At 32.9% G+C, this 27,209-nt stretch overlaps 2 protein-coding genes across 2 annotated transcripts; both read left to right on the top strand.

The window, feature by feature from the left end:
- On the top strand, positions 34-3,626 carry LOC109727450 (putative expansin-A30). The gene is made up of 3 exons (XM_020257584.1): positions 34-242; positions 528-843; positions 2,971-3,626. Exons 1-3 carry the CDS (start codon positions 77-79, stop codon positions 3,281-3,283), a joined length of 795 nt encoding a protein of 264 aa, XP_020113173.1. The 5' UTR covers positions 34-76; the 3' UTR covers positions 3,284-3,626.
- Positions 13,737-21,724, top strand: LOC109727507 (MADS-box transcription factor 50-like; the record flags this gene model as incomplete). The annotated part of the gene is made up of 7 exons (XM_020257649.1): positions 13,737-13,897; positions 17,840-17,921; positions 18,832-18,893; positions 20,093-20,192; positions 20,305-20,346; positions 20,466-20,507; positions 21,310-21,724. Coding segments are annotated over 7 exons (648 nt in total), but the record flags the coding sequence as incomplete, so codon positions are not given.

Here is a 27,209-nt window from a genome sequence, read left to right as displayed (position 1 = left end):
GCGGGTGTGTCCAAAGGGAAGAGATTAAGCTTTCTCAAAAAGTGCTTTTGAGCCTCTCAAGCAAATTAGGGCATCCATGGCTTCTTCCTTTCGTCGACCTCGATCGATCGGTCGCCTTCTGGTAGCGCTGGCAGTGCTGATGGCAATCACAGTGACTCGAGTCGATGCAAATTTCCAGACGTCTGACTGGTCTCTCGCCCATGCCACATTCTACGGGGACGAGACCGCGTCCGAAACCATGGGTCTCTCTCTCTTTTCTCGCTTTTCCTTCATTTTATTGAGAAAATCCTTTCTAGAATAAAAATTTTCGGTGACATTTTTTCAGTATTAAATTATCATATTATTCTTGATTATATCTCATTAGATAGGATTGATTGATACAAATCCTTTGCGGCATATTACATATACCTGTTTGTATTGTAAACTACAACAAATTTATTCTCTTTTCACTTGGATCATGTATATATGTTCATAAACCCTAACCCTAACTAGTGATGCATGTACATGCTTTTGAAATATGACTGCAGGGGGAGCCTGTGGATATGGCAACCTCTACAGCACCGGCTACGGGACGGCGACCGCGGCGTTGAGCTCCGTGTTGTTCAACGAGGGGTACGGGTGCGGCGGTTGCTATGAGATACGGTGCACGGGGGCGACGGCTTGCTACGCGGGGAGCCCGTCGATTGTCGTGACCGGCACGAACCTCTGCCCGCCCAACTGGGCCGAGGCATCCGACAACGGCGGGTGGTGCAACCCCCCGAGGGTGCACTTCGACATGTCGAAGCCCGCGTTCATGCAGATCGCCGACTGGAACGCCGGTATCGTCCCGGTCATGTACCGGAGGTACGCGAGTTCAATGAACATAAATTCATGCTAGATTTTTTTTTTTTTTTTTTTTTTTTTTTTGGCGGTATCAAATTTGAGTTCCCGATTCAAATTATATATAGAGATTTATTAGAATACTATCGATAGTAAACAGCTCGATTTACTATCAATTTATTTTTTAGATAGAGCTTTCAAATCGACGGTTGATACCGTTGAATATATATGATCTAAATTATTTAAATTATTTGAAAATCAAATTTTATACTTTTTCGATATTATTCTCTTATCCATCAAGTGAAAATAAAATCATGGCGGAAAATAAATATCTTTCAAAAAGTGATTATATAATTTGTGTATTTAAAATTTAGAGTCTAGATCTTGTTTTAAATAATTTAAAATATTTTCTAATGAGAATTTAGCTGATTTAAACTCTTCTATATCATTAAATAAGCACACGCAACCGTATTGGCACTACAACAGAATTAGGTTATAGGGACACATGTTTGGGACACTTTTGAGTAAGTGTCCCATTTATCCTAAACTTAAAAAAATATCTACTAATGCCTAAATATAAAGCTCAATCCAACCAAAAATAAAATATTACTCTATTCAACTCACCACACCCAGTCCATTTGGCCCGATTACAAACAGAAAAGAAAAAAAAAAGAAAAATCAATTACCATCTTTTCTTCTCTCTTCACTCAATCCACTGAAATTCTAGATGAAGAGCGTTTCCTATCGTCTTCCTCCGCCATCGCAGCCAACGAGATAGAGTTTCGACTGTTGCTAAATGCTTAAATAAATATTGGTAAATTAGCAGCACTCTTTTAGATTATAGCGACACTCTTTAACTGTCACTATATACCTAGCGACCCCACATATAGCAACACTTTTTAAAAGTGTCGGTAATTTTAGCTAGCAGCACTTTTTTGACATGTACCTATATTTAAAAGTGTCGCTATAGACCTTTTTTGTTATAGTGTGGCCATTAAAATTACAAAATTTGTGATTCTTCGATTGTTCGGTTAGTGATGTCGAAAAAAATATAAAATTTAATTTCTATATAATTTAAATAGTTTAGATCATATTCTATTGTACCGCTGTTTGGAAGCTCTAATATGGAATGCAAATTGGTTAATAAACCCAACAACTTACTACCTTAGTAGCCCAGCAAAACTCCAAATTATATATAGAAACTTAATTGTTCCCTCAATTTCTTTCTAACCTTTATAGCTAGTATGCTTGAGAGGTCGAATATATATGCATTTGCCAAAGAATTCAAATGTTGAGAAATTCTCAAAATAATGCATGCAAAGGTGGTTGAATTATTTCTCTTTGAGAAATTGCTCTATACACACACACACACTCTCTCTCTCAATGTTTCTCCATCCTCCTGCACCACACACACATACATACATGCATGCATGCATGCAAAAAAACAAAGATCAACAAGAGAAGCCACAAAATAAAAAACTACTACATGTATATAGAGTTGAGTTGGAATGCTATATCAGTAGTAAATGGGTTCCGTTGTCACCCATTTGTTTTCGATAATAGATTCTCCAAATCGATGATTAGTATCGTTGAAGATGATTTATACCACTTGAAGTATCTAGAAACCAAATTTCAAGTCTCTTCGACATCATTGGCGTAATGATTAAAGGGTTTTAAAATTTATAGTTTGAATGATCAATATGAGACATTTTTTCGTTTACGGCGTAAAGATATTCAAATTAATTGAATTTTGGTTATAAAATTGTTTAAACTATTTAAAACAAGATCTATACTCTTAATCTCGATTATAAGACTCCTATCATCACTTTTTAAAAAATATTCATTTTCAACCGTTTATTTATGTCCACTTGATGGATAAGAGAATAATATCTAAAAAGTATGAAAATTGGTTTCTAGATCCTTCAAGTGATATAGATTATATTCAACGTATGAAAATTGGTTTCTAGATCCTTCAAGTGATATAGATTATATTCAACGGTACCGATCGTTGATTTGAAGGCTCTATCATCGAAAACAAATGGGTGGCAACGGAGCTCGTTTGCCACTAATAGTATTCCAGCTCATATATCTCTCTCTATATATATACATGATGATCTAATTTGGTCAATATGCGCAATTGTGTTGTTTTAGGGTTTCATGCCCTAAGACGGGCGGAGTCCGATTCCAGTTCCAGGGGAACGCCTACTGGCTGCTGGTCTACGTGCTCAACGTCGGCGGATCGGGGGACGTCTGCAGCATCGACGTGAAAGGCGACAGCACCGACTGGATCAGCATGACCCACAACTGGGGCGCGTCGTTCCAGGCCTTCGCCAACCTCGGCGGCCAAGCCCTCTCCTTCCAGCTCACCACCTGCACCTCCCAAGAAACCCTAATCCTCTACAACGTCGCCGACGCTGGCTGGAGCGTCGGCCTCACCTACGAGGGCGACTCCAACTTCTTCTAAACAAATTTAGTTAAAATTTTTTTAAAAAAATCAAACAAAAAAAACCGATCGATCGATCGATCGACCGATTTCGATCGATCGATGTTGTCTTATGTTTTCTATAGTTGGATCATGTTAATTCTCTTGATCTCTCTTTAATTCTCTCTTTTTTTGCTTCTACATTTTGCATAAAGTGATGAGCTAGCCCTTATATATAATTAATCACTTCACTTTGGGACTAAGGATTCACAATTATATACAATGTTAACTACAGTTGTATGAATGTGGTGCATCTATCATGTCCTGATCCTTTTGTTTTCCTCTGATAATTGGCTCATATTTCACAGCATATCTAAGGTGTTAATCTCTCTCTCTCTCTCATTTGTTTTTGTAGAACACATCTGTTGTAAAGTTATGACCAAATAGAAAATGCTTCAGAACAATTTGGAAATTGGGGAGTTTAGGACACACTCTAACATCGTGTTAATTCAAAATTAAGATCGATACGATGGAAATTAGTTGAGAAATGGTTCAAATATGTTAAGAGTTTACATGTACATAGTCCCACATCGGATAATTAATAAAAGAGCAAAAGATTGATATATATATTAAAATCGGTTTAGATCTAAGAGACTCGAGCTTTTAGATCAAATGAGATTTGTGTGCGACTAGGTTAGATTAGAACTTCCGAAGAAATGGTATCAGAGTCGATGGTTTGACGATATCAAGTTACTCATTTAAGTGGTGTGGTGTGATTAAGCTAATGACTTTTATGAACATGATGAATTCGCGGGAATTAAGAGAGTTGTAATAATATATACAACATGATGGTTTTGTAATTTATTTATTTTTTACTAGTTGTCCAATTAATAGCATTTTAAAGCACTTCTTGTGTATGCATGACATGATAATGTGCTCTTACAATTTAGAGCACTACTGTTTATTTTTTAATAAAAATTTAGTTAAATGATATTTTTGATATCATAAAAATGTTTCTCCAAAAGTCCTAACTATTAGAATTATATAGAAATGCCTTTCAAGAATCTCTAATGATCATATTCTTTCTTTTTACTGTCATAAATAATATAAGAGGGCTAAAAATGTCAATTACCTCATTCACTAACCAATATTAAGTATTTTATATATGGTTAACTATATTTTTTTAACGAATCCTAACAATAGACGAGTTTATTTGAAAATGTTTAAACTTTTGCTGGAAAAATTTTGTATGAATATGTTTGCTATTCGATATGTTTACAGAGAGCTGTATTCAATTAATCAACTCTTTTTAAAAATATAAATATTTTTTAGGCGGATCATGGCGGAGCAGATTCGCCGCAGGTGAAGATTTTTCGTGTTTTCTATTCCGAATCTGTCTCAGGTCGTTAAACTTGCCCCATTTTCTACTCCCAGTCCATTTGTTTTTTTTTTTTTTTTTTTTTTTTTTATTTGTTGTCTCTGTCTCATTTGGAACAGATTGGAAGATAAATATGAAAAGTTAAACTTTGTATGGATATATCCGCTATTCGATATGTTTATAGGGAGCTGTATGCAATTAATTCTTTTTAAAAATATACATATTTTTGAGGCGGATTCAGATCACACTACAACAGAATTAGGTTATAGGGACACATGTTTGGGACACTTTTGAGTAAGTGTCCCATTTATACTAAAACTTAAAGAAACATCTACTAATGCCTAAATATAAATCTCAATCCAACCAAAAATAAAAGATTACTCTACTCAACCCACCACATCCAGTCCATTTGGCCCGATTACAAACAGAAAAGAAAAAAAAAAGAAAAATCAATTACCATATTTTTTTCTCTCTTCACTCAATCTACTGAAATTCTAGACGAAGAGCCATTCCTGTCGTCCTCCTCCGCCACCGCAGCCAACGAGATAGAGTTTCGGCGGTTGCTAAATGCTTAAATAAGTTGTTGGTAAATTAGCAGCACTCTTTTAGATTATAGCGACACTCTTTAACTGTCACTATATACCTAGCGACCCCACATATAGCAACACTTTTTAAAAGTGTCGGTAATTTTAGCTAGCAGCACTTTTTTGACATGTACCTACATTTAAAAGTGTCGCTATAGACCATTTTTGTTGTAGTGTCAGATCATGGCGGGACAGATTTGGGACGAATTGTTTTACCTCATTAAACGAGAAGACTCATATGAGCCATCAAAGAATATTTATTTTGAGGCTCTTTAATCACTAAGTAATTAATAATTTTTAGAAATTATAAAATCCAGTCTTGGGCACTTCAAATAATATTCTAGATCTACTTTAATAATGTCTTTCTCTCAAAATAAAATTTAATAATATCGATCATCATCGATTCAATATAAAAACGATTGTATAGTACGAAGATCTCCGCCTTCTAAAAATATAGAAGTAGAATAGAGATGCAAATGGATCCACTCTTGCTCAGATTGGCCCAGAGGCCAAAAGTGGGCGAAAAGATAATTTGTTCTGAATATGCCCTGACCTGTTAGGAAAAATAGAGGGAGACGTGTGGGACCCCTTTTTTTTTTTTTTTTTTTTTTTTTCTCTTTGATCTAATCCGATCCGCGTCAAATGCAATAAATAAAAAAATAAAATTAAATTTTTAATACATTTCGATTGGCTGTTTAACTTTTATATTTGTTCCTACAAAAGTCCAGTAATATTCATATTCGCCTCTCTAGTTTGTTACCGTTAGGACATTATTTAATTTTTAAAAAAATTAGCGAAATAATATTTTTGCCATCACAAAAATGTCCTTTCAAAAGTCCCAACTATTAACATTATACAGAAATATTCTTCCAAAATCTCTAATGTTCATTTTCTTTTTTTCTATCGTCACAAATAATATAAGAGGGGTAAAAAGGTCAATTTACCTCACTCGCTAACCAATATTAATTATTTTATTTATGATTAACTATATTTTTTTTAATAGATTTTAACCGTAGAGGTATATTTAAAAAAGTTTGAACTTGTGCAGGAAAACCTTTGTATGAATATATTTATTATTCGATATGTATAGAGAGCTATATGCAATTAACTCTTTTTAAAAATGTAAACACTTTTGAGGCCGATCACGGCGGAGTATATTCAGCGCGGGTCAAGATTTTTCATGTTTTTTCTATTCCAAATCCGTCTTTTAAGTCATAAAATTCATTCCATTTTTTACCCCCATCCTTTGTTTTGTTCTTATTTGCTGTCTCATTCGGAACGGATCAGGACGGAATCTCCCGCCAATCCTCCATTTGCAACCCTACCCACTGTGGGTCCCCCCAAAAGCGTTTTTTTCCTTCTCTTTTGCATAAAACAAGGAAAGTGTTGGAGGAAAATTCAAAATCCCTTAATCATTATTATTACTATTCAATTTTCTTAATTATTATTATTATTATTTTATTTTTTATTTATTAATTCTTTTATTCTCTTTTATCAATATTTTTATTATTATTTATTATTTTAATTAATAGGTGAAAACGTATGGAATTAAATGGGATTAATGAGTAGAACGTTGGGGGGCCTCCAACGATCCATTTACATCCCATTTATACTGCCTCCTGTCTACTGTTCATTATAGTAGAACATGGCAGAGAGAAATTTTGGAGAGTTATATATTTTCTTTTATAGTTTTGATTTACTTGGTTTTTCATTTTTTTATCGTGGGGTGTTGAAAGAGTCTCCGTCAACCTCTTCCGCGTTCGTGCTCGTAGGAGGAAGAATTCCGGTCGTACCTTGGGACGGTGTTTCCGGTTAATCCTGCACGTAAGGACGGAAATACGTCTTAGGGTAATGCATCGCACGCTTTCGGATCAATTAAGTATTTATTTAGATTTAGCGATCATCTGTAAGTTGATTTATTTATTTTCATAAAAAAATTTAGCTAAATTTAAATTATAATTAGATTTATGTGCGGCATTTGTTCCAACAGAAAGTTCTTGGCGGACTGCCGACGAAAAAAACCGGCACGCTTGTCCGAAGTCGGCAAAACCTAACATCGTCATGCCGGTGGGCCCCACCCCACTCGAATTTGTGGACGCTGGGCGGCAGACAGCGAACTCTCAAATTGACTCAAAATCGTATGCCCAACACCCAGCAAAGTCTGGAATGCGACGATGGCCGTACATTGCTATAGAATAATTTTGTAAAAACTTCAAAACCCCCACGTGGTTTCACTCTTTCTCACTTTAGTACCCTATAATTTAAAGTGTATCAAGTTAGTACCATATGGTTTCGAACTTTCTCACTTTAGTACCGTGTGGTTTAAAGTGTATTAAGTTAGTACCATGTGGTTTCACACATTTTCACTTTAGTATCCTGTGGTTTAATATTTCATTAAGAGAAAAATAAAATCACAGAGTACTAACTTGATATAAAAATAAAAGCACATGGTACTAACATAATACAAAAATAAAAGCACAGGATACTAAAATGAAAAAGTGCGAAACCACTGAGGGTTTTTTGAAGTTTTTTCAATAATTTTTGTCAATTCACCGATTGTCATATTGTTATTAGAAAAAATTTTAAATTCCACCCTTTTGGTTTCACACTTTCTCATTTTAGTAACCTGTGGCTTAAAATATATCAATTTAGTGCCCTGCGGTTTCATTTTTATCTTTTTATTATAGATTCCACTAATTTTTTTCGTTAAATCAGTAACAAAGTTAAAACTAAAGGGTATTAATGTGAATATTCGAAAAATTTAGGTCAGGTATTTGAAATTTTTTGTATATAATTTAATAAAATATTAACGAAAAAGCTGACGAAAAGATAAAAATAAAACCACAGGACACTAACTTGGTAAATTTTAAACCACAGGGTGCTAAAGTGAGAGCGCGCGAAACCACGGGGTGGCATATGAAGTTTATCTAAAGAGGAAAATGAAATCATAGGATGCTAAATTTATATACTTTAAGCCATATGGTACTAAAGTAAGAAAGTGCGAAACCATAGGGATAGTATTTGAAGTTTTTCCAAATTTTTATTTATTAATTTTTCGATTGTCAACATTTTTACTCATATCTACGGGCGGGCGGGCGGGCGGTTAAGCGGGCTACCCGCAAGATTTTATTTTAGGTTTTTTTTTTTTTTTTTGTAAATAGCCTCATGACAAAATCTTATTTTAAAATTAGTCCTGTCAAAAATTTATTTGCAAAAATGGCCCTGCCCTTGCCACGCAAGCGCTACGTCAGCGCCACGCGGGTGGGCCTGGGGCCAGGTGTTTAAGTTGAACACAGTGAATAATTCACCGTGTTCAAACACGATGAATGATTTATTGTGTCTAATACAAATATCCCCACTTAGCTAAAAAATGGCTAAGTGGAGTTAGTTGTATTGGATACGGTGAATCATTCACCGTGTCCAATACAACTACCTAGGACTTAGCCATTTTTTGGCTAAGGCTGTATTAGTATTGGACACGGTGAATGATTCACCGTGTCCAATACAACTAACTCGACTTAGTCATTTTTGGCTAAGTGGGGATATTTGTATTGGACACGGTGAACCATTCACCGTGTTTGAACATGATGAATGGTTCATCGTGTTTAACTTAAACTCTTGCCCCGCCCGCGTAGTGCTGACGTGGCGCTTGCGTGGCAGGGGCAGGGCCATTTTTGCAAATAAATTTTTGATAGGGCCAATTTTAAATTTTTTTTTTATTAGGGGGCTATTTGCAAAAAAAGCCCTTTATTTTATTTTTTACTCCTATACTTTTTAGAAGTAAAAAATATACATAAAATTTTTAAATATAGAATATAAATTTTTGTTTGAAATATCATAATATACAATAAACAATATAAAATTTTAAAGTGCATAAATTATATAATATAAAAATATTTTATCATCCTAAATTTTTATGACACAAAATTAATAATTTTTTTATCATTACAGAGTCAATATAATAAAGATATTATATTTTTTAATTAAAAAAATATATATGCAAGTATCCGTAGGTATCCGCAAGTTGTTCAAATATCCACCACTTAACGAGTACCCACCTGTTTTACTTATAATTTTTTGAGTAAGAAAAATTAATACTCATACCCATATATTTGTGAGTAACCCGCGGCTACCCACAGTTGTGAGGAGAGATTGTTAAATCTACATACACCAATTTATACACCTAGCTGGGGAAGTTTTTTTTTGTATATAATTTAGCAAAATATTAAAGGAGGAGCTGACGAAAAAGAGAAAAATAAAATTACAAGGTATTAACTTGATACATTTTAAATTACAGCGTATTATGCGCGCCCATCACATATCACATATATAAATGACAAAATAGGAAAAAAAAAGAAGAAGAAGAAAATAAGATAAAATGCAAATTGATTAAGTCCATAGTGCTATGTCCATAATTCAAATTTCAATTAGAACTAGTACTTAATCTATTAATTAAAATAAAAAAAGTGATATTATAAAAATTGTATTTAAAATTTATTCTAAAATTATTTTTCATATTTATATAATCTACAAATACAATGATTCACCTGCAGGTTATCCAATTAATTATTAATGTAGGGTTTAAAATAGTCTTTTTTTTTCTTTTTTTTTTTCTCCTGATTTTGAAGGTTAATAAAAAGGGGTGGGTGGTGTGGGTGTGGAGGAATTCTACACTGTCACACTTGCACCACGTCATCAATAACAAGCCAATCACATTCCTTCTTTTTAAACAAAAGTACAGTAAAAATACTTTTTTATAATCATGATGGGACATATATTCTTAAAAGGATTAATTTGATTGGTTTGTTACGCCACGTCACTAATATACCCGTTGCATTCTAGAATTTTTCGTGGGTGTGGGGGTGGGGCCCACCACGTGAATGCGTGTCCTTCCTCTGCCACGGTGGTCCCCACACCGCGAATGTCGAGTCGAGGCGTAACCACGTGTCCACATGTGGGTGGTGGGAACGATCGTACGGAAGGTACGTACAAACTTTTCGATGAATTTGGAAATTATCGCCTGGACCGGGCGTGTCAGAGCACCCATGCACCGCTGTAAAAGAAATAAGAATAAAATATAGAAAATTCCCACTATATAAATACTTGCTTTTTCTTTAAAAACTTATATTTTGTCTCTTTAGAATTTTAAAAATATTTTCAAAATATTACGACGTTGATCTTCTAAAAACTTATATTTTGTTTTTTTTTTAATTTGAAAAGTATTTTAAAAAAATTACGACTTTAATGGAAAAATGACCAGATCACTCTTACTTGTTTTATAAAAAAAATAATTGTAAATATATTTGTGTCATTTTCAATTACATTTTCGATGTAAATTACAAAAAAGGATGAAATTGGTGAGGAAATTTTTTACGGAAAGGAGCTAAATGCATTAAATTGAAATTTTAAAAGGATAAATAATAGATTTTTAAAAATTTGGGAGACAAAAAAAAAGTGTTTATAGAAGAGTTTTTTTTTGTATTTGAGCAAAAAAAAAAAAGTTACAAACTTAGCTCAACTATAGACCATTTGAATTAATTATCTAACCTTTCAAAAATTTGATTTTACTTTTCGACCTTTTATTTATTTGATTCGAGCTGGTCAACATTACTTTGACTTGAAATTAGGCTAATTACTTATTTTAATAAATTTATAATTACGAGAATTGTATGAAGTGTACGAACTAAATCTATAATGATAAACAAATATAAATTTTAAAATCAAAATACCGTTGACTAATTCATATTAAACAAATTGAAAGGGTGCATAGTAAAATTAAAATTTTGAAAGATTGGATAGTTAATTCAAAATAATTTATTGAAGTTTGGTATATTTTTATCAAAAAAATACTAACCTGGGATAGCCCATTTGGGGTGGGGTTAGCTAACCCCAGCAAACCCTACACCACCCCACTACTCTAACCAAACAAAACATTATTTTACCCATTATCTTTCTTATCCCGCCTACTCCAACCAAACACTGTTTTCTTTAATCCTGGACTAACTCCAATTCTCAACCAAACACAAAAATACTTTAGCTCCACCTTAACCCTGAACTTAACCCTATTCCTGAAATAACTAGTTTTTCCTTAACCCCGAACCAAACGGTAGCTAAAAGGATGCTTCTCTTATGTTGCATTTGATAACAGAATAATTAAGATATGATATTTACACCAATTTCAATCCTATTAATGAGCAGTTTTGGTCATTTATATTGTATATAATCTCTTGTAAATCCTAAAATTAAATTTTTTTTTTTAATTATAACACATAAAAGCAGTAAAAAATTGAAGATTCATTTTATTCTACAATTTTATTGCCTAATTATCATAACTATCAGAGAAAATTAAATTTTTTATGTTTTGACTTATATGATATTATGTGAAAAATACGTGATCAAAATGATTGTTCAATTAATAACTAATTTGAGGAGAAAAGCATATTAAATTATGTGATAAAAGTTAGGAAAAAAAGAGTAGCACAATTAACGCATTATTGCAAACAATATTACCTCCATGTATATATGCACGGAGCAATGCTATTCATGCATCCTATACATACGTGTAAAACATCCACTCATGTAAACTTGACGGGATAAATATACTGATATTTTAATATAGCGTCGGAAAATTTTTATCAATATTTGATAAAAATATGTTTATTGGCGACATTTAATTGTGATGTCGGCACATGCCTAATATTAAAAATGCTAGAATAAAGCGTCGTCTAAAAAGTATTGTCTAAAACATATTTTGTTATAGTAATTTATCTCATTAATTTTATTTTAAAATTATTACAAAAATTTCAAAAAGGTTATGTCAACTAGGATAGGCAATATAGCTCATTGTTCGTAAGTTAGTTCGTATTCGGCTCGATATAGCTCGTGTATGTGTATATATATTACAAATTCCTATTAGCTATTTGATTTTTAGGCCAACTCAAATGTAAAGAGACCTATATTATATAAATTTCAATTATTAAATTGATATTCTATATTTCTTTTTTAATTTTCTTTCAACTATTTATCTAGTCAACTTGTTAATAAATAAGCCGAACACAAGATGATTTTTTTAGTTCGATGCGCATGCCGCTTAATTTCCTCTGTCCCATAGTTTAATTTTTAATTTAATGTTCTTTTTTTTCTCTTTTTTCAAACAAAAGATATGAATATTAAAATAATTTTAAACTTGAATTTAATAATTATACATTTCTAAAATTTTTTTAATTTTTAATATTTTAAATTATGAGTAAAATATACTATATTTGAAAGTTTGAAAGTGCTCTCACTAAAACTTTAACTTTCATTTAATATTCTCTTCTCTCTCTCCAAATAAGGAATATATATATAAATTAGTATTTTTATTTGACTCTATTAAATGCCTTTTAATAATGTATAACATAATAATTGTAAAATTAAAAATTACACCCGCTGCAAAGCGTGGGTATATTGCTAGTAGAAATAGAAATTCCATGTGTACATTCAAAAAAAAAGTGTACATGTTAGTATTACTCTTGCCCTTTGGCATATTTGAGCTTTGAAAAAAAAAAAAAAACGAAAATAAAAGAAAAAAAAAATTTGTCAACAAATGTATCCAATAGTCAGCCAAGTGTGGGGTAGTCCTAATATCCATTTTTTTTATTTTTTCTCTGACTTTTAAATCCTATATTCCTCTTTCATATTATTTCGTAATTCTTATAATTATACATTAAAAAATTTGGTTTTTATAAAATATAATAATTTAGTTATTTCGACCACTAGAAAATTACTAAAGATATTCTAAAATTTTAAGAGAGCAAATATAAATATATATTTTAAAAAATCAGATAAAAAATATTTATATATAATTTTTTTGCATCCAGCAAAAAAAAAAAAAAAAAACAAAGTTGGGATTTTTTTTTTCGCGGACAATCCAATAGTTTAAAAGTTGAGTTGAGTTACTATACTATCAGAAGCATAGAGAATCTGGTACTTTTGAATTTTTGGTCATTAAATCTGTATCTTTAATCATTTTTAATCTTTAGATTAATACTATTATTCTGTGGAGACCACTCAACTCTAGGAGTACTACTTAACCCTAGAGGAACTGCAATCATCATAATCGTACAATTTTAATCAAAGTGTCAAAAAATCAAAAACACCAAATTTTCTATACTTTCTATAGTATAGTAGCTCTACTACACTTAACAGCGTTCTACTTAATATTTTTTCTATTTTACCATAATCAATTCTTTTTTTTTTTATTTTTTATTTCTGTCGTGAATGATGAATGATGAATCCCATTAATTCCTCTAAATTCGCTCTCATTGTCCCCTGGCTTGTTCTCTTTTGCCATTTGTGGTGAGCTCCTTGGCTCTACTCTCTTTCCATTTATGTCAATTACTATGTATCTACTCCTCCTACAATAGTACTCTAGTAGATGCCCTTTTTAGTATCTCCTTTGCCCTACAAGGAGAGAGAGCATCTTGTAGAGAGAGAAAGAGAGCATCTTGTAGAGAGAGAGAGAGAGAGAGAGAGAGAGAGAGGAAAGGGGGGGTTTGATCGGATCGAGAACACGGCGAGCCGGCAGGTGACGTTCTCAAAGCGGCGGAACGGCCTGCTGAAGAAGGCCTTCGAGCTGTCCGTCCTCTGCGACGCCGAGGTCGCCCTTGTCATCTTCTCCACCGCCGGCAAACTCTACGAATTCGCCAGCTCCAAGTAAGCTGACCTCCATCATTCTCTCCACTACAAATTTGATCAGATTCAATGCATCTACTTTGTCAATAAAAAAAAAAAAAATCAGCTGCCCGCCCTTTCGAGTATTTTGTATCGACGGTCTCTTTAGATGTTTGGATCCTCTTTGTTTCTTATTATTACTGTGTAGTATGTAAGTTGATCTCACTATAAGCAAGAAGTGTACAAATTAATTATGGATTCAATGATGAGTAGTGAGATTTGCTACTTTAATTAATGCAATTAATTAATATTCCTCAAAATAGAAAAGTGAGCTACTTTTAATCCAATAAATTGATCAATGATATGTCCAAGATATGGATATTTTATGTCCTTTGGGTTTAGCATAAATTTAGAGTTAAACTAATGTAGTTTTTAGAACCTTAAACTAAAAGGCGTGCTATGTATTATCACCTAAACAAGGATCTAAAGTTCATATTTGTTTGATCTTATGGCTTAGTTACGAGAAAAAGTATCGAAGAATATAAACAAAAAATTAAACATTTACCGATCTAGATGATATTAATTACATCTGTTCCTTAGTATATGTTTAGATCATTCAACTCATTAATTTTTGCGGTAATAGGTAGATAGCTTTGCTTATCCTACTATTGATTTACGTAATTGGAAGTAACCAATTAGGTTTAGTTTTGAGAGGTGATCATACTAATTGTTCCATAAGAACAATTTTGGAACAACAATTCTAATTTCCTCCTGAAATAGTGCATTGATGCGGCCAATTTGGCGTTAGAGTTCTTGGAAATATGCGACTCAACAACCAAATTGAGCCGAAAATTTCATTGAGTTTGGCTAAATTTTACAATTGGCGCGAGAAATCTTTAAACGGTCATAATTTTTCACTTGAGTACCCGATTGAAACCCTAATTCCGAAAACGCTTTTTGAGATCTACGCGTCAAATGGCAAAGTCATTCTGGCCGAGTTTGGGACCCAAATTCAATTGATTTGGCCTCCGTTTTTGCTTTTTTTTTGTTATTTCTTGAAAGTCCTGTTTTGTTTTTTCTATTTTTAGTCGGATTATTTGATTATCTAATTAGATTCAGAGATATATTAGAATTTATTATCTTTTATCTACTAGGATTCGGGTATCGCTTATATGTAGACGTGGCGTTCAGTTAATGTAATCAGAATTTTGAGATTTGAATAATAATATTTCGTCTTTGTCGAAGAACTGGTTCTTCACATATCATCTCTTTCCGTCCTTATACTTCTTTCCTCTTAACACGGTTTAGGCCTGCGTCGCACTTACATTTTAGTAATATTTCTGAACTAATTAAATTGTGCATATTCTGTGCTAGACAATAAAAAGAAGTTCTTTTGTATATTTTATGAATGGTTTTGTTTGTGATTTTATTGATAATGTAGGCTGCAGGCACTCAGCATTCTAAATTCATCGTCGACAAGCCAGAAAATATGCAATAGTTTACAGCTTTTACTATGTAATGTTAGGGCTACTATACTCTTATGAGTATAGAGCCCTTTAATTTGTACTCATAAGTTGTTTTCAATGATGCAGTTTTCGAATCGACGATTCATACTGTCAAATATGATTTAGAGTATTTAAAACTTCTAGATAATGAATTTCGTAATTTTTTGAAATCATAATAAAATCCATCAAGCGGACATAAAATGAACGGTTAAAATCGAACGATGTCTTAAAAATGGATGATCAGACACTTTAATTTATAATCGGAGTTATTGATCTTTATCTAGATAGTAAATAAAACTTTCTGTCAAAAATTCAACCGATTTTGATTTTTTTACACCGTTAAACTAGCAAGTATTTTATACCGGCCGTTAAAAATTATCAATTTTAAGATCTTTTGATCGTAAGGTAAATAATATCAAAAAATTATGAAATTTGATTTCTAGGACAGCTTAATTTGCAGTTTAATGCTTAGATCTGGAAAAGCGTTTTTCCAATTGAGGTTGCACGCTGAAAACAGACACTCGGGCGAAAAGTTATAGCTGTTTAAAGATTTTTCACAAAATTGCTGAACTCAACGGGATTTCCGTTTGATTTGGTGAACTAGGCTGGAACACTATCAATAGCACTGAGCTATTGGTGCTATTGATTTTTTAACTCTTGGATTGAGAAATGGATGGTTAGGATGATGTGGACCCCCTAGGGTTGAGTGAGTGGTTGGTTAAATAGTATAATCTAACGGGTAAAAATAATCAGAGGGTTAAATCCAACGGTGGAAAATTCGATAGCACCAAATCTTTGGTGCTTTTGATAGTACCCCGGTCGGACTCTTGATTTGGTTGCATCATGCTACTCCAGAAACCCTAACACTAAATTGGCTGCATCAGAATGTGATTTCAAATTTGTCTAAATTGACTCCAAGCATCTTCAAACTTAATCTAATGTCTTTTTATTAGTATTTCACATAGGATTCGCACTTATTTCATCATTTCTTGATATGGAGTACCATAGATGGGAACCTAGGCATACACCAACATGTATCACAATTCACAATATTTGATTCTAGTATGTTGGATCTCATCCCTAAGATCATGATGGTAGTAGGATGAAAAAAAAGGCGCCAAATCTCAAGAGGACGAAGTTTTATAGTCCAATGCGTGCACTTTGAACAATTTGTGTTGCTAGACCCTTCAACAATGGCATTAAGAGTGGTAGACGTGCCTCGAAACTTGGTTATCGAGTTCGATTTTGTGTTGATCCTTGGTTCGCCAATAGCTTTGCGATGCGACAAATTTTGGAAAACAATTTGTGAAGGAAAAAAGAGATGTCGGCCTCAATAATCTCTGAGGGTGCGTTGGAGTTGACGATCTTTGAAAGAAGAATATATTATGGTATTTTCTTCAAATAAGTACCTAGCTAGTTCTCTTCACACCTATGAGGCTTTTAGTTGATGCCATGACAACCTAAGTACCATTTCATTCTACGGATGGTAACCCAGCTCGTTGTTCGCGAGCCAGCTCATGTTCGGCATAAAATGAGTTGGAGGTAAACGAGCCGAACACGAATTAAATTTTTTGGCTTGTTTAATAAATAAGCTGAACATGAGTTGGGGTCAGCTTACTCGTGCTATGCTTGATGACAGCTCGAATGCATATATTTTATACTTATATATAAAAATAAATAATTATCCATATAAAATATAGATTTTTATTATTTAATTTTTAGCCCAACTTAAATATAAAGCCCAACTCAATTATAAAAAGACCTATTTATATGTAAAGTATTAACCATTAGATCAAAGTCTTATGGATATATAAGATCACATAAATTTATTTCCTACATATATTATTTCTAATCCTTTTAACTTATTGTTCATGAGCCAACTTGTAAAATGAGCTGAATTTTTCGGCTCGATATTTCAACGAGCCAGCTCATGTTCGGCTCGTTTATGGATAAATACTCGTGCCTTTATAGAATCCACCACGTCGAGCACGAACAAACTCGCCACAATGAGGAATCCACCAACGCGATGGCCGAGCCACACTTTTCTAGGCATCTACCAAGGGGTAGGAGTAAGAATAAGCGAAAAGAACTCCTCAAGAGAAACTAGAAAACATAGTAATCTGGATACTTTTCAATTCATTCAAAATAATACACATATAGAGTTTTCAAACTACTATCTCAAAAACCTTCAAGATAATGCACACAATATATAATTTCTCGAATTGTGTGGATTGCGAAAAAGTTCAGATGCGCATTTGCAAATAGCCCATAGTTCTGATAGGTTCTGTTACGTATTTTTAGTAAGTTGATTATGTGCCTAATTTGGTTTATTGTGCTCATTAAAATGTTTTTCGTATTTTCCAATGTTGATATGCTCATATACCTAGCCTTGCTAAGCAACTTTTTCCGATGTTATTTCTTTTCCTCTTAACTGAAACTTCTCCTTCATTTTGCTAAAAAAAAAAAAAAAAAATCGCAGTATGCAGAAAACAATCGACCGTTATACATCGCATACAAAAGAAGACATTGGAAGCAAGGAAGCAGCACAGCAGAGTTTAGTGGTGAGAAATTTTACTCTTTGCCGAACTAAATCACTTTTTATCGTTTTGTTTAGCGCCCGTTAAGCAGTGTTTCAACATAGATACTATATCTTTCGGAAACCCTACTTTTCATTGCAGTAGTTTGTTGTAAAACTCCATCTATTTGATGCATATGTGAAATTTAAACACTTTTTGAGTATTGCCCAAAAGACTAAACTGATGTGAAGCAGTTCAGAAATAGTCTTAATATCCTCAGTCGCATATATGATGAATATGAAAGGCACGTCGAATTGACAAATGAGGCAAGAGATAAGGATTTAATCCACTGGAATATAATATTGAGATGTAACCCCTTCAATGTGCATAGTGGGAATTTAAACCCAAAGCGTCATAGAATGAAGGTGTTTAGAATTTGTTCTGATACTATATTACTGCAAAACATCAAAATCATGTGAAACGTACATATGCCTCATCGTGAAAGGCATGTCAAATTGACAAATGAGGCAAGAGATAAGGATTTAATCCACTGGAATATAATATCGAGATGTAACCCCTTCAATGTGCATAGTGGGGATTTAAACCCAAAGCGTCACAGAATGAAGGTGTTCAGAATTTGTTCTGATACTATGTTACTGCAGAACATTGAAATCATATGAAACGTATATATGTCTCACAATGATAACGGTTTAATCCACTGGAATATAATATCAAAATGTAATCCCTTCAATGTGCATAGTGGGGATTTAAACCCATAGCGTCGCAGAATGGAGGTGTTCAGAATATGTTCTGATACTATGTTACTGCAAATTAAACGTCGAAATCAAATGAAACATACATATGCATCATCATTTTTTTTAATCCTCCCCCTGTTGAACCAAAATTATTCTCCGTTGGAGATGATCTCTCTGAAACAATACCGCTTAAGTTGCAGCAAAGGAGATCTGAAGCAGCCACATTAGCGAAGAAGATTGAGCTTCATGAAACTGAGAAAAGGTATTAGAAGCTACATTACCTGATAATCCTCCCCGAGAAGAATAAGAGAATATATATAGAGAGAGAGAGAGAGGCTGATATGCTTCTGAAAGCACGGAGTTTTCCATGCTTTCAAGTCGTTTTCGATATTGAGACTTTCGAATCGACGATCGGCTCCGTTAGACTTGATCTAGAGTATTTGAAGTATGTAGAAAATAAATTTTATAATTTTTCAATATTATTTGCCTGGTGATTGAAGAGACTCAAAATCAATAATTTTAATGGCCGTGGTGAGCCGCTTGCAAGTTTAACGGTGTAGAAATATCCAAATCATTTGAAATTTTGCTAGAAATTTTTTATACTAAATAAAACAAAATCAACATCTTTGATTTAAAATTTTTATGTCATATAATTATATTTTGTAAGATTTTTATTTTCAGCCGTTGATTTTGAGCCTCTTCGATTACTAGGCAAATGATATCGAAAAATCGCAAAATTTATTTTCTAGGTACTTCAAATAATCTAAATCAAGTCTAACGGAGTTGATTGTCGATTTGAAAGTTCCAACATCGAAAACGACCTGAAAGCACGGAAAGCTCCATGCTTCTAGAAGCATACCAGTCTCTCTCTCTCTTTATATATATAGAGAGAGAGAGAGCAAGGCTCCTATGCTTTTGAAAGTACGAAGGCTTGTAAGTTGTTTTTGATGATCGGACATCCGTTTCGGCTATCGATTTTGTTAGACATGATCCACACTATTGGAACTATCTAAAATAATTTTTTGATTTCATTTGTCTAGTAAATTAGTAGCCTCAAAATGAGCGGCTGAGAATAAAAATTTTATTAAAAATAGTGATAAAAGACTCAAATTTCAAATCAGAAGTATTGATCTTACTATTGATGTTAAGTAGAATTTTCTATTAAAGTTTCATATAATTTGGATTGTTCTACGCCGTTGAACTTAAAAACGCGCCACATCGACCGTTAAAATAGTCATTTTTTAGACTTTTTAATCACTTAGTAAATGATGTCGAAAAATTATAAAATTTGTTTCTAAATAGTTCCAATAGCGTAGATTATGCCTAACTAACGGAGCCGATCGTCGAATTGGATGTCCTATCAGCGAAAACAACTTATAAGTACTGAGGCCTCCATACTTTCGAAAGCATATATCTACTAATTATGTAGAAATTTATAAAAATTTTGGGAGTTTGCTGCAGGAAACTCTGCGGCGGCGGCGTAGAATCATGTTCTCTGGAGGAGTTGCATGATCTTGAGGCCGAACTAGAGAGAAGTCTCAGTAAAATTAGATCGAAGAAGGTAATTAATAAATTTCATCACCATTTGTTGATTCTTTTCTTTTTTATTTTAAACCAAGGAAAAAAGTTATTAATAGGATCAAAATAACTTAAATTTTCTGCAACATATGCAGCAAAGAAAGATTTTGCAGGAAATCTCAGAGCTAAAGGAAAAGGTTAGTTAGTTAATGCATGTTGCTGTTATGCTAAAAGAACACAAATTATTCACTAATGATGTTTACTGTGGCATGTCTCTGTGCCAATGTTCTTTTTTTTTTTTTCACATGAATTACAGGAGAGTTTGCTCTTAAAGGAGAATGCGTTGCTCCGCGAAAAGGTAATTTTATAAGAGTTATCGTTTATCTAGATAATCCTTCTGGCTCCGAGCACTGCTCGAGTTGGTGCATGTTTGGTCTTGTGATGCCCCAATAGTTCCACATTATTGGATGAGAAAGAAGTTTTGATTGAGATTATATGAGGTCTCGCACCCTAGTAATAATAACCAAGCTTACGCATTTTGGTCCATTGGTTTAGCCTTAATGAGTTATTATTACTAGCGGGTCGGGTTGTTATAATTGATACCATAGCTGAATACCAGCCAGAAGTGTGTACGTACAGAGTCATCACATCGTCTGATAATTCTGGCGCCCGAGAATCTCATATCGCCTAGTAATTTTGGTCTATATGTTATTCAGTTTGGACTTGACGAGGATCGATTTGGACATGACAAGAATGTCAAAGTCTAAACAAGGTAAGTCCGTAATGCTCCAATAGTCGATCCTTGTCATTCCAATAGTCGACCTGACGAGGATCGATTTGGACATGACGAGGACGTCAAAGTCTAAACAAGGTTAGTCCGTAATGCTCCAATAGTCCCACATCGGATTGGAAAAAGGGGTTCTGATTGGGATTATATGAGGCTTCACACCGTAGTAGTAAGTAATAATTAGATTTAAGTATTTTGAGCCGATGGTTTAGGCCCAACGAATTATTATTACTAGCAGGTCGGGTCATTACAGGTCTTAGCTAAAACTACTGCTATCATATCGCGATAGAAGCAGAAGTTTCAACTTAGAGTTTTTGGAGGGTGAGCTTTTTGTCCTTCGAATGGGTCAACTGTGTTTATATCTAACTTGCAGGTGCGAACTCAACTGCTACCAACTGCTCCTGATCAGCATCTCATTCCAGATGATCAACCGAACGGAAACATGGAAGTAGAGACAGATCTTATAATCGGAAGACCGGGAACCGGCGAGGCGCAGCAACAGTTGGCGAATTCGAGCGAAACTTCGCAGTAAGTATATATATATATATATGTTTGCTATCTGTGAACAAATGAGCACTTTGACACAAGCATTTGTACTGTTCGTCCGGTTGAAAGCAAAGAAAAGAAAAGAAACGGAAAAAGCTGTATTTTTTTTCAAAAAAAAATTCCTATCAAGTCATTTATCATTACTAGAGAGAAATTTGTTTAATGTACCATATACTTTGATTACGAGGTAAAGATAAGGTTTCATGTTTAGTTCTTATCTCATTTGATCAAATTAAAGCAAACACTTGTGTTTTTTTTTTCCCTATTGAGTATAAATTATTATTAAAAGATCGTTCTCCGACACTTTTACCCGTTTGGATTGAGGATAAGGGGTGGAATAACCCCTTATCTTCCTTTTATATCCAAACGCTAATTTTTTATTTGAAAATAGTAGTTCTCGGGTACCTGAAATAAGCTAGTATAATTATTTCTACCAACACCTCTATTTTCTATAACTACTTACTATTTTTCTTATTCCATATTATCTATCCAAACGTTATTTTTCTTATCTCCGGAAACAACCTAATTTTTATTCAAACGCTATTTTTCTTATCCTCATACTTGTATCTATTTCTATAATTGCTAGTTCTTGCTTATACTCAAACCAAACGGTGTAAAATGGATTGGTATTAGTTGTCAGATTCTTTTCCCCATAATCTCCAAACTATAAGAAACAGTCATGGAAAAATATTAATACTTTGGTTGGATGGAGAGAGTGTAAGAAATGAAAAGAGAAAGAAATAAAAAAAAAATTGTCTTCTTTTTTCTATATAATGGGAAAAGGACTACAATTAAGCTTTTGGTTGTTCTATTATATTTTTGGCTAAATTATGGAAAATTTTTTCTGTACGTATCTTTGTTTTACTCTTTTCCTCTGACTTTCAAAAGCTTATATTTTGACTCTTTAAAATTTTAAAAATATTTTTAGGGTGATACGGCTTAATGGAGAGGGCAAAATGACCGGATTGTCCTTACTTCTTCTATAAGAAAAAAAAATATTTGTCAATATATTTTTATCATTTTGAAGGTCATTTTCAGTATAAATTATAAGAAATGGACAGAACAGTAATGGACACCTGACGAAGGGGGCTAAATATAATAACTTGAAATATTGAGGGGGTAAAATATAGATTTTTTGAAAATAAGGGATGAAACATAAGAAAAAAAATATTTATAAGAAGAAGAGTATGTGAAAAAGCGGGTTTTGACAGGAGGTTTTCTGTAATTTAGCCTAATTTATGTGAAATTTATTTGATGCATAAAACTCCATCTATTTGATGCATATGTGAAATTTAAACACTTTTTGAGTATTGCCCAAAAGACTAAACTGATGTGAAGCAGTTCAGAAATAGTCTTAATATCCTCAGTCGCATATATGATGAATATGAAAGGCACGTTGAATTGACAAATGAGGCAAGAGATAAGGATTTAATCCACTGGAATATAATATCGAGATGTAACCCCTTCAATGTGCATAGTGGGGATTTAAACCCAAAGCGTCATAGAATGAAGGTGTTTAGAATTTGTTCTGATACTATATTACTGCAAAACATCAAAATCATGCGAAACGTACATATGCCTCATCGTGAAAGGCATGTCAAATTGACAAATGAGGCAAGAGATAAGGATTTAATCCACTGGAATTTAATATCGAGGTGTAACCCTTTCAATGTGCACAGTGGGGATTTAAACCCATAGCGTCACAGAATGAAGGAGTTCAGAATTTGTTCTGATTCTATGTTACTGCAGAACATTGAAATCATATGAAACGTATATATGTATCAAAATTACAGGGGGTTTTGACAGGGGGTTTTCTGTAATTTAGCCTAATTTAGTAATAAAATTAGGAGAAATCAAATTTTATAATTTTTCGAGATCATTTACCTTATGATCAAGAGATCACAAATTTGACAATTTTTAATGGCCGATATGGGATACTTGCTAGTTTAACGGTATAAAAGAATCGAAATTTGTTTAATTTTTGATAGAAAATTCTATTCACTACCTAGATAAAAATCAATAACTCCGATCTTGAATTGAAGGATCCGATCATCCTTTCTTAGGACGTTGTTCAATTTTGACCGTTCATTTTATGCCCGCTTGATGGACTTTATTATGATTTCGAAAATTTATGAAATTTATTTTCTAGAAGTTTCAAATACTCTAGATCATATTTAACGGAGTGGATCGTCGATTCGGAAGCTTCATCATCGAAAATAACTTATGAGTACGAGGGCTCCAATACTCATAATAGTATAGTAGGCCTGCCTATACTATATAATATTTTTTTTTTCTTTTTTTTTTTTTTTTTTTTTTTTTTTTTTTTTTTTTTGTATTTGTATATATAATAACTATATATATATATATATTATATAGAGAGAAGAGGAGATGGAGAGCAGATCGTAGATGCGTATTCGATAAGTCGGGAGAGAGAGAGAGAGAGAGAACTACTGAGGGAATCTACTGCGGCATCCGGATTCCAGAGAGATGAGAGAGAGATTTGGACTGCGGTACATATTATTAGCAAAATCCCATTGTTTATACAGTTATATTTTTAGCTTTTTTGGTATCAACTGGTTTTCATTATTTCATAACCCCCCCTTTGATTTAAATACTACTAACCCAGTGCGGGGACCACTCAACCCTAGTTGCCGAACCACTCAACATCTAATTGACTAATACATCCTTACCTATAATTTTCATCCAAGAGTTAAAAACTTGATAGCAAAAATGAAGTGTTGTTTACATTAATGCTAATTCTAGCTCTTATATTATAGAATATAATATTCTATAATATCAGCCTAGAGCTATTATGCTATGGAAGCATAGAGGATCTGCCGTGCACTTCCACATTTTTGCCGCCCTTTAGATTAAACCCCTATTAATCGAATTTCAACCTTTGAATTAATACTAATCCAACCTGTGGGGAGACAAACTCAAGCTAAGCAGCGTATCCATTCAACCTGGTGGACCGCAATCATCATCCAACGCCTTAATTATTTGAGTCCGTAATTGGGCTTAACAAAGTTGCCGAAACCATCAGAACCTCTATGCTTGCGATAGCCCCCGATAGTAGCTCTCTCCCTCTACTCCATCTCTCTCTCTCTCTCTCTATATATATATATATGATATATATTATTATATATATAATATTATATGATAATCATATATATATATATATATTACTATATGAATTAGGCCTACTCATTTATCGGTACGCCACTTAAGCGCTCTGGCTACAAGATGTTTTCGATTGATGCCCGCGTCAATCGACGATCGCGCCTCCGTTAGATCTTATCTAACTATTGATACAGATATTTAGAAACTTAAAGTTTATAATTTTTCAATATCACTGATACCTATCAAACAAGTAGTCTAAAATTGAACGGCTGAAAATAAAAATCTCATAAAAAATGATGATAAAAGATTTAAATTCAAGATCAGATATACTGATCTTACTCTAAATAGTGAAAAGAATTTTCTATAAAATTTTCTATAAAATTTTCATCGTATTTGGATTGTTTTACACCGTTAAACTCACAAACACACCACATCGGCCATTAAAATTGTCAATTTTGAGATCTTTTGATCACTAGTCAAATGATGTCGAAAAAATTTGAAATTTATTTTCCAAATACTTTCAATAGTGTAGATCAAGTCTAACGGAGCCGATCGTCGATTTGGAAGCCGCATCATCGAAAACAACTTGTCAGCACGGAGCGCTCCATGCTACCGATAGCATAGTAGCCGGACTATATATATATATATATATATATATATATAATAGGGCTATTTTTTTCTTATGATTATAGAGCCCTTCGTACCGACCGTTCCTAAAGCCAGTGGCAAAAGGCTTGGTGGTTGGTACCCGAGACCCAAGTTTGAATCCTAGTTGATTCACATTTCTAGCTAAGTTTATTTCTAAATGAAATAAACGAAGCGTGTAGCGTGCTACCTATCTCTCAAAAAAGATTATAGAGCCCTTCGTACTGATAGGTTGTTTTCGATACTGGAGCTTTCGAATCGATGATACACTCCGTTAAATATGATCTATATTATTTAAAACTTCTAAAAATTAAATTTCGTAATTTTTTGAAATCATAATAAAGTCAATCAAGCAGGCATAAAATGAAGAGTCAAAATCGAACGACGTTCTAAAAATGGATGATCGGACCCTTTAATTTAAGATCGGAGTTATTGATCTTTATATAAATAGTGAATAGAATTTTCTATAAAAAATTCAACCAATTTTGATTCTTTTATACTGTTAAACTAGCAAGTATTTTATACCGACCGTTAAAAATTATCAATTTTGTGGTCTTTTGATCGTTAGGTAAATTATATCAAAAAATTATGAAATTTGATTTCTAGAAGTCTTAAATNCCAAAAATTTTTTTTTTTTTTTTTTTTTTATGTTTAACAAATAGCTCTTCTCAAAATTTGACTTGACTTGCAAATTAATTTATAGGGTAAAATTCAAATTGCCTCTCCTGTACGTTTATCTCATTTTTATTTTATCATTCTATAATTAAAAAGGTTACACAATCTCCTTCTGTGATTTAGCGTATTGTTTATTTTGTCATCTTGTGGTTTGTTTAAATACTTTTATTTAATATGCTACCCTATTTGAATCGAATTTTTTGATAAAATAGCACAGGAGACAAAGCACAATTTTTTAAATTAGAAAATAACAAAATAAAAATAAGCTAAACTATATGAAAATAATTTGAAGTTTACTCTAATTTATTTATATTTCCAAGTAGTTTTTCACCAAAAAAAAAAAAGTTTACATTAACTTTGTCCCTGCATTAATTAATAATGTATAATATACGCAAGAAACGTGTGACACTGATTTAATGTACAATATATATTTTAAATATATCATAAGATCTACATGTTAATTTTGTGCTTAGTAAGAAGCAGTGACATCATATGTTCACAGCTCTAAGCAATCGTTTACATCCACAATGTTGACTTCGTTACCCCGACGTAATCACAAAAAAAAAAATAATAAATTAATTATAATAATAATAAAATAAAAATACTTATCTTGCACGTTTATTTAGTCGGTCAACTTATCCTATTCGCAAGTTCACAAGACCTTTTTTGTTTTCTTCTCCACACACAAAAAATAAAATAAAATAAAATAAAATATCCTTTCTCTAAGGTGCCACTCATTCACACCAATTTAGTTAAAATATAATTTCTGAATCTACTCATGTAATTTTATCTTAATTTATTTTGACTTTGTAATGATATATTTGAATCAAATGAACCCTTTGTATGTATACTTAACACTTGGGTAGTATTTGTCGCCTGGTTTTGAGATTAATAATCATAATTAACATATTTTAATAATTATACTTTTATACTGACTGTTCCTAGAGTAAGTGGCAAAAGGCTTGGTGGTTGGTACCCGTGACCCAAGTTCGAATCCTAGTTGATTCACATTTCCAGCTAAATTTATTTCTAAATCAAATAAACAGGAAAAACTTCAAAAACCACCCGTGGTTTCGTAGTTTCTCACTTTGCCCCCATGTGGTTTAAAATATTTCAATTTGCCTCCCTGTGGTTTGCTTTGTATCTTTTCGGCAGCTTTTTTGTTAATATTTTATTAAATTATATACAAAAAACTTCAGATATCCATCTAGATTTATCAAATATTCACTTTAGTACCCTTTAATTTTAACTTTATCACTGATTTAAGAAAAAAAATAATGAAATTGA

The sequence above is a fragment of the Ananas comosus genome, linkage group 22, assembly GCF_001540865.1.
Source record: "Ananas comosus cultivar F153 linkage group 22, ASM154086v1, whole genome shotgun sequence".
In the NCBI taxonomy this organism is placed as follows: Eukaryota; Viridiplantae; Streptophyta; class Magnoliopsida; order Poales; family Bromeliaceae; genus Ananas; species Ananas comosus.
This window is presented reverse-complemented; position numbering and strand designations above follow the sequence as displayed.